Source organism: Plodia interpunctella, chromosome 5 (assembly GCF_027563975.2).
Source record: "Plodia interpunctella isolate USDA-ARS_2022_Savannah chromosome 5, ilPloInte3.2, whole genome shotgun sequence".
Lineage (NCBI taxonomy): Eukaryota > Metazoa > Arthropoda > Insecta > Lepidoptera > Pyralidae > Plodia > Plodia interpunctella.
The window spans coordinates 3,924,293-3,935,090 of NC_071298.1; the positions used below are offsets into that span (position 1 = coordinate 3,924,293).

General features: G+C 34.4%; 1 protein-coding gene across 2 annotated transcripts; it reads left to right on the plus strand.

Moving 5' to 3' along the window:
• Positions 1 to 148: 148 nt before the first annotated feature.
• On the plus strand, positions 149 to 9,365 carry LOC128670116 (uncharacterized protein). 2 transcript variants are annotated; one of them, XM_053745510.1, is made up of 10 exons: positions 149 to 391; positions 1,817 to 2,070; positions 2,594 to 2,792; positions 2,981 to 3,137; positions 3,317 to 3,430; positions 3,752 to 3,873; positions 4,551 to 4,657; positions 5,287 to 5,507; positions 5,960 to 6,142; positions 6,661 to 9,365. In XM_053745510.1, the coding sequence occupies exons 1-10, from the start codon at positions 245 to 247 to the stop codon at positions 6,840 to 6,842; spliced, it is 1,686 nt and encodes a 561-aa protein (XP_053601485.1). In that variant the 5' UTR covers positions 149 to 244; the 3' UTR covers positions 6,843 to 9,365. The 2 variants fall into 2 exon arrangements, with proteins under 2 accessions (XP_053601485.1, XP_053601484.1); XM_053745509.1 differs by having other exon boundaries at positions 150 to 391; positions 2,981 to 3,140.
• Positions 9,366 to 10,798: the final 1,433 nt, after the last annotated feature.

Below are 10,798 nucleotides of genomic sequence, written 5' to 3' on the forward strand. Positions count from 1 at the left end.
TCTATTCCAAAATGAAATTAATCATTTTGATATTGATATTTTTACAAGATTTATAAATAAATGAATGCAAAATAGGAATTTTATTGCCATATTTAAATTAAAATATGTCAATGTGTCACTGATTGTCAATGTCACATTTGTTATTGGTTTGAAAAAGCATTTTTTTACTTAGGTAGTACCTACTACACGTTTTCTACATGTTACCTTTATTATAATAATAAAAAAATAAAAAACAATACATACGATGGAATTTATCGAATTAATATTGATCAATAAATTAGACGGTGTAATTTTGAAATACCCTCATCATGAAAACGTAGACGGGACTGTATGTATAACAGGACATCATCTTATTTTGAGTTCCAGAAAAGAGGGCGTTCGAGAATTATGGGTAAACAAAAATGCATAATTATCTCTCAGTTTTAATTTTTGCTGCTTACATTATTTTTATTATAAGTAAGAATATTGTTAAACCTCATAAATTAACTAACCAGTAACATATCTCTGAAAAATGAAACATTTAAAACAAAGAACAATATTTATTATCTTATATTATTATTATTACTTGATGTAAACTGTAAAGTAGCTAGTTGCCTTATCAAAATATCTTGAATGTTATTTGAAATTAAATATCCACTCTGACATAATTCAACTTGTGTTTAAATTCTACGCTGGTAAGAAATATCTGGGGGCACTCCCGTGCCCCCGCCAAGACGAACCAAGCGAAGCCTAAGGACACTACCTACCTTTTCTCGAAACATTTCGTCCCTCGTAACTTTGGTTTGGATAATACCAGATAGTTAAAATTTTCAAGAGTACATTAATTAAACATACAAAGTTTTAATATCATAGCTAAACTAACGTACTAACGTAGCTAAACCCATAATTTCGTTACTGATTCACTGATCATCAAAATTGTTAGGGTACTTCCTGAAGTCTTAGAAAGCCGAAATTTGGTATGTAAGCTAATATTAGTACAGAGACAACAAAAAAATTAAAAAACCCAACCTAACCTAACCCATCCCCTTGGTATAGGGGGTGGAAGTTTGTATGAGACTAGCACTATTTCTTGTGCTAGATATCTTAAAATTAGTAAAAATACTTCTTGTAACAAATAAAAAAATGTGTGATCATTTTTCAACAATCACCCCTAACTCCTTAAAAAAGGAGGTGTAAGTTTATATGGTAATAGTGACAATGGCTGTCACTACAAGGTTAATAAAGAAATAAAAAATATATATAAAATAAATAAAAATAATATTATCAGACCTAACTTCACATAGGTACTCTACATTCTAGTTAAAATGTGTAGCTTTGCTGTTTCGTTACTCTAGAAATAAGATAACACATTATCATAGAAGGTAAAGTACCTATGTGAAGTTAGGTCTGGTAAAGTTAGGGTGCATATATCAATAATCTTGGCTCTATATGAAATCTGACTACTTTTTCATACATTTTGACTAAAGTGTAGAGTGTGTGAAGCAAACTGACTCGTCTTGGCAACATTTTTACCAGAAAATGATTTGGTGGGATATTATTTTCAAAATTTGTTTCATAGGTATGAACATTTAAAAATCAAAAATAAAATAAAAGTAACTACATAATAATTCACAGCCTCACACATTCTCGGTTGCATCCAGGAATGTGATGCAGGAAAAACCCCGGAGTCTTCCCTTTGCTTTGCAGCATGACAGCCCCAGAAGAATATTAAAATGCCTATGTATATGTAGAGATAAAAAAGATTCAAGATTAGTCCTTATTTATGTGGAGTCTAAATGCAGAGCAAAATAGTTAAATAATAGTACACTTGTTCCAGCTTCTTCATAAGAACATAGACAGCATAGAGAAAAAAGAAAACAAACCAAGTGGTGGAGTCACACAGGGTGGATCCCTATTCCTAAAATGCAAGGACTTGAGAATATTTCAGCTAGATATTGCTACCACAACTGAATTGAACCTTATGGCGCAGACATTAGAGAGCCTCTCTAATTTACAGGACCCTAGACTGTTCTACCCATTTTTCTACAGACATATGCACCCTATAGTTGAAAATGGATATACTCTATACAGGTATTAACACTAAATCTACCTTTCTACTAGTTGGCCATAATTACTAGCATGACAATATTTGTCTTCAAATTAAGATTTGAATTATTTTATAATAGTTATCATTATAAAATTGACATATGTACTTATAGGTACTTACCATAAAGTAAAGCCAAATCAACAAAATACAGGTGGTGGATCATGGCCCATCCTCCTCTCATGGCCATCATGGCCATCCATGGGCTCCTCTGATGCTGATGATGAAAATAAAAATAATAGCATAGGTACTCTATTCAAATAATTTAATTTGAGTTATGTACCTAAATTTGACCTTTATAGACACTTTTTCACACCAAATTAAATTATATTATTTCTTAAAAAGCTACAAACTACTGGCACATTGGAATGACCACTGCTGAATAGAAGTTCCGAAAAAAAAAAATCATTTAAACAGTGTTGGTCCTTATCATGCCAATAGGCCTTACTATTATTGTTTAATGGCATACATACTAATAATTATAATTGCACCATATTTTATTTTTTACAGTATAGAAGGTGAATTCACAAAAGTACTGGCTTCAGAAGAATGGAGAGTATCTCGTGTCAACCACAAATATACTGTTTGTTCAAGTTATGGAAAAGCAGTTGTCGTGCCAAAAACCATTGATGACAGTACACTCACCATTGCGGCTAGCTTCAGGCAGGGTGGCAGATTCCCTGTGTTGTCTTACAGGCATAATAATGGGGTATGTTTCAAATAGTATACATATAATGGTTATGAATAGGACCACTCCATATCCTCCCGTGGATGTCGTACGAGACCACTAAGGGACACACCCTAGGCAGCTGATAGGCAACAACCATGGAGGTTTGATATGAATGCAACCAGGAACATGTGGAGATGAGAGAGATTAAAATATTATTGCACTTGCAGGCGGTATTGATGCGTGCAGGCCAACCTCTGTACGGGCCCAAACACCGGCGTTGTCGAGCGGATGAAGCGATTCTCAACACCATAGTAGCGGTCGGCACTAAAGGAGTCATTTATGATTTAAGGAGCTCTAACTCAATATCACAGCAGCAGAATAAAGGTGGTATGTTGTGAACTATGAACTTTAAAACATAGAAATGGCGAACTTAAAAGCATTCTTTCCCAGTTAAGCATTAGGAGAAACTGAAATATTATAGACTATTCAGATTTTATTTCGAGTATGTAATATATATTTTTTTAATAAATAAATGCATCATTTGTATGTACATTACGTTTCAGGTGGTGGTACAGAAAGCAGCTCGAATTATTCACAGTGGAAAATATACAACAGATCGATGGATGATGTAGACAACCAACATCAACTATTAGATAGCTATTCGAAATTAATCGAAGGTAAATTGATCTTCTAATAATGGCGAAATGGTATTTTCTCTCTATCTGACGGATAATGAATTTTGAGCCTTGTGATTCCCCTCTTCAATGAACTGATTATCGACAACAGCATTTCCAAAGTATATTTATATTATTTGTATTTTGCACAGACCAACAATTTTTTATAGAAATAAATTTTTTGACCTTGAAATACCGAATAGTAGTATAGGGTCGAAACCCAGCGCTGCCGAAAGAACACATCACATTCATTTATTTTCAACTCTTTAAAGACTTGATAACATTAAACTTTTTTGCTCTAATTGCTTTTGCTTATAATTTCAGCGTGCAATGACAAAGACATTTCCAGCGATAAATGGTTATCGAAACTGGAGTCATGCGGATGGCCCGAAAGCGTGAGGAACTCCTTACATACTGCCTGTATTGTAGCACAGCATATACATCAGGTAACTTAATATAGAAATATTTCTTTACTTTTACCATTTGACCATAGCTAGACCATGGTACAAAGGTCGTCGCATGGGTACCTCACTCATCTATTTATGTCAAGGGTAAGAGAGGCAGGGTAATACAAGGTACTATGACAAAAGATCCTAGACCACAAAGAAGCCAACGCGTGTATGACACCCCTGATGTTGCAGACGTCCATAGGCTGCGGTGACCACTTACCATCAGATCGGTCGCATGCCTGTTTGCCTGCTTGGTACTAAGAAAAAAGAAAACCATTTCTCAGGTTCGAAATTTAGGAAATGTTTGAAACAGAACATTGTTCAAAAACATAATTTTATCGTTGTAAAACACGTTCGGCCACGCCCTTTTTTATGTTTTTGAACAAATGTTCTGTTCAAAACATGTTGCAGCGGACCCGGCTTAATAGTGTACTTGTTTCATTTGTACTCTTCCTCTCTGGCTCTCATCACCCAGAGCGTCAGAGCTTTAAGAACGTTTGAATGAAATTATAATAAAAAGCATGCTCCTTTTGAGCAACTTACATTAGGCCAGAATAGACATGGAAAGAGAGTGGGGAAGCTTTTGCCCAGCAGTGGGATGTGTTGTAGCTACTTTAAAAAAAGTAATTAGAAAAAATATTCTGATCTCGTCGCAACTGTTATTTTCATTTCAGAAAGTGGAGCCCGTTCTCGTCCATGGCACGCGGGGTGAAGATGCCACGTTACTCGTGTGTTCTCTGGTGCAAATTATATTGAATCCAGACTGCAGGACCATCAGAGGGTATGAATCTTTCTCAATGGGTATCAATTATTCTTGACCATTAGACTTGGCATTAGATTGAGTAACCAAGAAAGAAATAATTCGTTAAAACCCGTTTTCTTCAGCAAAATATATTTCGACTCCTGGCTTTATTCGGGAAAAACCATAATAAATTATACACCTTCCTCTTATATCACACTATCTATTTATAAAACCCTCATCAAAACCTGTTGCATAGTTTTAAAGATCAAAGGGTGGGTGACACCGTCAAATTTGACATTAACTTTAACATACGCAGAAAAACGCAAAGTACGCCATTTTAAACGACAGAGGCGCGCTGGTTAAAATCAACGTCAAATTTGATGGTGCAACGCACCCTAAGCATGCATAGGGACAGACAGACAGCGGGTAGAGACTTTGTAATCTATACTATTATTGTAAAGAGGTAACCGTTTGTGAATTTGTATGTTTGAGGCGGGTAATCTCCAAAACTAGAGAATCGATTTCAAAAATTCTTTCACTATTATAAAGGTACATTATCCAAGATTGCTATAGGCTATATTTTATCACAAAATTCACACGGGAGTGAAGCTCCGAGCAACATCTAGTATACTATGTAGTGATGTACAATTAAATAACCTTGTTTTCAGTCTCCAAGCGTTGATAGAGCGCGAATGGCTGCAGGCGGGCCACCCGTTCGGGTCCCGCCTCCGCTGCGGGCCGTACGCCGCGTCGCAGCCGCGCGCCGCCCCCACTTTCTTATTATTTTTGGATTGCATCAGACAGTTTCTGGAGCAGTTCCCCTGCAGCTTCGAGTATCGACAGTCTTATTTGATCACGCTTTTTGAACACTCTTATGCTAGTCAATTTGGTGAGAACTTACATTGTTTCGTGTAATTATAATGTATATAATTATTGCACGATGTCAAATTAAGAAGTTTATACTATATCTATTTAGTTAGAAAAATATTTGTCTCGTTCTGTCAAAGTCAAATGTTAAATGCAATAATGACAAAACATATGTTGGCTTTTTTTACGAATATGATTTATTTTACAAAATAGAAACTGCAAAAAATACGGTGCTCGGCTTCACGTTGCATAATAGATAATATAGCAAAGTTAATATGACATTCCACGAGTAACCTACCTTATGGAGAGTAATCACGCCGTTTCACTCTTATACACAATAATACGTCCTAAGCGATCGATCTCCATAAGTTACCTTTTCTCGCGGAACGTCACTAATTTAACATCATTAATCTGATATTGGACAATATCCGAAATAAATATATTGAATCGAATTAATACAACTTATGTGTCCAGGTACGTTCTTATGCGACAACGAACAAGAGCGGGAATCGCGTGGCGTGTACTCGCAGACGACCAGCACGTGGTCGTGGCTGAACCAGCCGCGCGAGCTGCCCGCGCACATCAGCCCGCTGTACGACCCCACCCCCGGCGTCATCTGGCCCTCCGTCGCCCCCATGAGCTACGTCATATGGGAAGGTAACTTCCTTCGTGTTTCTTTTTTTAAGTTTGACTGCGACCACGCCGACTACAAGGTCGTTGAAACGTCAGCAACATTGAATAACAAGTTTATTTGTTAGACAAATTAAAAAAAAAGACGCGACTTTCAATATTCATTTCGTTACAACTTTTGAACGGCTGAACCGATTTTCATGAAACATGGCTAAAAACACTCGGGATAAAAATATCTATGACACAAAAAAACTAAAGAAAATCGGTTCATCCGTTTGGAACTACGATGCCACAGACAGATTAAACAATTACAAGTTAAACTTATAACACCCCTCTTTTTGCATCGGGGGTTAAAAAAGGTTCGTGCTAACTTTGTTCTTTAGCTTAATAGCGGTCTATCCCGACTTCGCTCAGCTCACTTAAACCTACCTTTTGAATCAGCCTATCTATTAAAAAAACCCGCCAATCCATAATGGGCCCGCGTGGTCATGGCCCTTGTAATCAAAACGTCATATATAAGTTTCACAAAAATTCTTACTTTCCAGAACTATACCTGAGATGGCTCGTGGAACAAAACACCGAACAACGCGAAGAGCAATACAAAGTGATACGTTCGAGAGAACAGCAACTACGATCCCAAGCGCAGCAACTTCGTCGGGAACTATTCGATATCGCGAGCCAATACTATAACGACGGGAAGAACGAATCGAAGGAAGCCGCTAAATAACACAGAAGTAGGGGCCGATCGCCGCGCGCTCGTCCAATCAGGTACGGTCTAGTCTTGGGCGATATTTACGATTTCGAAATTATATTTTCATAGTCATCTATTTTGGATATCGTATATGTAAAAAAAAAACACCAATAGTGGAAACAATATCAGAGGACTTATAGGTTCTCTGATATTTTTTTCTGCTTTTATATATTTCTATATAACCAATTGTCATGGCGATAACTATGTGTATTTATATGGTGACATGGAAATCTATTCTTAATTAGATTACTTACCAAGTTTATATTTCTAATTAGGTTTGTTATAAATGACATACATGCTTTTTAACTAAATGTAAATTTAATGTAGATGAAAAATTGGAGCTAGAGTGGGATTCGAACCCACGTATCTACAAATCCGAGGCAGCGGCTCTTCTGTCTGAGCTAACGAGGACCCCACTCGGTTGAGTAGGGATGTCACACGATTCTGAAATTATAAATTAAAATAGTGTTACTACAGCTAAAATATCAATCGAAATGATAGCCGGTCAAGAAACTTAAGGAGTAAAAGTTAAATCGTTTATTCAGAAATTAGACCTTAACTTTCACGTCCAATTTTATATTATATAGTAATTTTTCGGAACGACCACTGCTGAGCAATGCCGTAATAATAGATCTCAAAAAGTATTATTTGTCCCTTGCCAAACAGAGTGTTTTATAAGCGATGCTTTACGGCGTAATAAAAGTAAAAAGTTAATTGTATTTGGATTCTAGGTATTTGGATTTGAGAAAATAATTTTTCTAATTATACAGTTGCATTGTTTAGAAAATATACCGAAATGCGTTGATATGCGTTGTATATACTCTGGCACCCATTCAGAGAATTTAGTTATGTCCCACATTTTAAATTTAAATATAATTCATGTTTGTTCTCAGCAGTTTTAAATACAATAATGGATACAAAGAATTTGTTGTCTGGTACTGTCACCCACTGTGGTCACACACTCCACATAGGTAGTTATAAGGAAGTTTAAAATTTACCCTCTAGTCTAATGTCAAAACTGGGTTTATGTATTCTTATTTCACTATATACGTCTTTTCAACCATACATGTGTCTACTAGTGGACTACCTGTACTTATGTAATTATTATGAAAGTTGTTTTTTATGTAAATATATATTATGTGCAAGTTTGTAAACGTTTAGATAAGATATTCATAAAGATTAATTTTATGTTCCATTAACAGAATAAGGTAATTTAATGTCAATTTTACATTGTAACTTATTATGGATTAACTAGGTATTAAAATCCTATGTTCTTATCGTAAATGCTAACAGAAATGTATGCCGCATGTATTATGTGGTTATTCATAATGAAAAGTTAAAATAACTTATGAATAAATCATGGTTTATAAAAAAAATCATCTGAGAAACTGTAATGTGCTTTCAGGCTTAAATAAGGCTAATTTCGAAAACAAGGTGCTTTGCTTATGAGGAAATGGTCAATATAACTGCTAAGGCATGCTATAAAACTTAAACTGAAAACTGCGACGCTGTCATAAAGGGCTCATAAAGGTTTACTGAACGTTTGTACCCGCCATAAAATATACGACGGCGCAGAATATCAAAGCATTATTTCACCCAATTATTAAATTTTAGCTTCATTTTTATAGCGTAAAATTATACGAACTAGATCTTAAACAATTTATTATAAATTATATATTAAATATATACACATAAACGTTTAATTATAGATGCTTAAGAGAAAGAAATAGAATAGCTCTAAAACAGTAGCCTAAGCTCAGGAGCGTGTATTTTTAAGAAATGTAAGCACCAAAATTAATGTTATATGTATTTATGAATGAATTAAGATATACATGACACCAATTAACAATTTAGATAGGAAGGATTTCAAGACTGCATTACTGTTCCTTCGCGACGCTTTCGTTCCATGACATATACGTGACAAATCTTGCCTATTTATTAACGGTGTTATACATACCAATATAGAATCACTACACTATAGTATCCGCGTCACTTTGGTTAGCATAGCACATTAAACATAGTACATTAAACATAGTATAATCCATTTAATTTAGGCACTAGTGGGATGAAAACAATTTTTTATATATAAATAAGACATTTAAAAATATAGAAAATGAAAATTTGCTTTCTGAGCGACAATAAAATCACATTTTTTTACACATGTTTTTAAATTTAATTTCGTTTGATTTTAGCCTGTCAAAAAGAACATATTAATATATTAAGTTGGTATAATATTATCCAATATATAGGTATACTGGAAATCTACCATGGTTCTTACTGTCGTAAAATGTTTTATGTTTTACGTGTATAGTGCCCTAAGAGTTATGGCTACGATCATAATGTAACGGGTGCTAGTCGTGAACATATTTTTTCTGATAAAAGTTTGTGTAGATTTATTATTGAAATGAAAATAATTACCGTATACTATGCAGTTTGATTAAGACTTATCAATATACCTTTGAATATAATAGTAAATCTTCTATTGTCAAATATTTGTATGACAAATAGGGATGCCGACGATCGTGCAAATTGGAGACGAAAATATAGGAAAGCAGACCCTTGGCTCCAACGTTCATCGGCTTCGAAAGAAACCGGGAAATCGATCAGATGAGAGAGGAATAGTCAAATAATGTCTAATTTTTGTATGTGTGACAAAGAAAGTAATTTATTATACTTCTTTGGATGAAAGTAATATTCACATCCAAAGATGGATGTGAATATTACTTTCGTTATAAAATGTAAGAGGATTGGCTTAGAACAATGCTTAAATTAAAAGTCACATGCCTTAATGGAATATGGGCCCATAACCACCAATGAATATTGTAGCTAATATGATGCTAACGTTTAGAATTACTTGAAAGATCTCGTTAAATGTTGGAAAAGTTTCAAAATAGGGCCTAATTTTCTACATTATTGTATGTTTGTTTATGTATTTATCCCACGTATTTTAGTCGTACCTTAAGTATTATATAAATAGAAAATATGTTACTTGAATGTGATATAACCATAATAATAAGTATATAATTGAAACAAATCCTAATTGTGTCCTTGTACACTCAAAACGAAGTAGACATTTAATCAAAGTATAAATTTTAACGGTTTAGATGTCACTTATCGATTATTGAAATGTGCAATCTTAATATAGTCTGTGTCGTACCTACATTCAAAAAAACAAGGTCGAGTGAGTGTGATGATTTTTTTCTTTCAGAATATATAAAAGCTACTGAAAATCGTGATATAAATAAACCGTACACCGTAAATACACATTAAACAAATTTATCTAGGTCATACGAATGCTTAAAAATATTGTATGTTCCTATTGGGCTTTTATATTTTATAATAATTATATTTCAATATTAATTATAACGACCGACGACCTACGTTACTACAAGTTTTAATATCGACATTATAATATAAATTCAACTATCTTATGTTCCTTATTTATATATAGTGATAATTTAGAGTTAAGTTATGAACATTCCATAATTCGTGTGAGAAAATATTTAAACGTCAATTTGGAATAAGAATGAATTTGTTTGTTTGTCAATTAAACGTTGCGCAACATTTTATGTATTTTATTTTAAAATATTCTCAACTGCCAGCTACATCCCAACCATATAAGAGGGTTTGTTTCTTATTATTCGTCGACTTCGCGTCCAAACGGAGCAGAGATTGAGGGGATTTTTTGGTGGGTCGGATGTGTCAGTCTGTTCTTTACGCTAGGAGATTTAGTACCACGACATTCGGGTCAATTCACCGTATGTAGTATGAAGAAGAAGAAGAAGAATCGTATTGAGTACCCGTATGTACTCAATACGATTCTGCCATAAAAGAGTATATCTACACGGACAGCATAACCACACGTCGCCAGACGTGGACTATTTCGAAGGATATCTATTGTTCCGTGCGTATATTATTATGTTAAACTTTAT

Excerpts from the sequence above, each read along its gene's own strand:
- LOC128670116 (XM_053745509.1), top strand. The coding sequence starts at position 245 with ATGGAATTTATCGAATTAATATTGATCAATAAATTAGACGGTGTAATT. Across the intron at positions 2,793-2,980 it reads CTTACAGGCATAATAATGGG|GCGGTATTGATGCGTGCAGG; the intron begins GTATGTTTCAAA and ends TTGCACTTGCAG. Across the intron at positions 3,431-3,751 it reads CTATTCGAAATTAATCGAAG|CGTGCAATGACAAAGACATT; the intron begins GTAAATTGATCT and ends TTATAATTTCAG.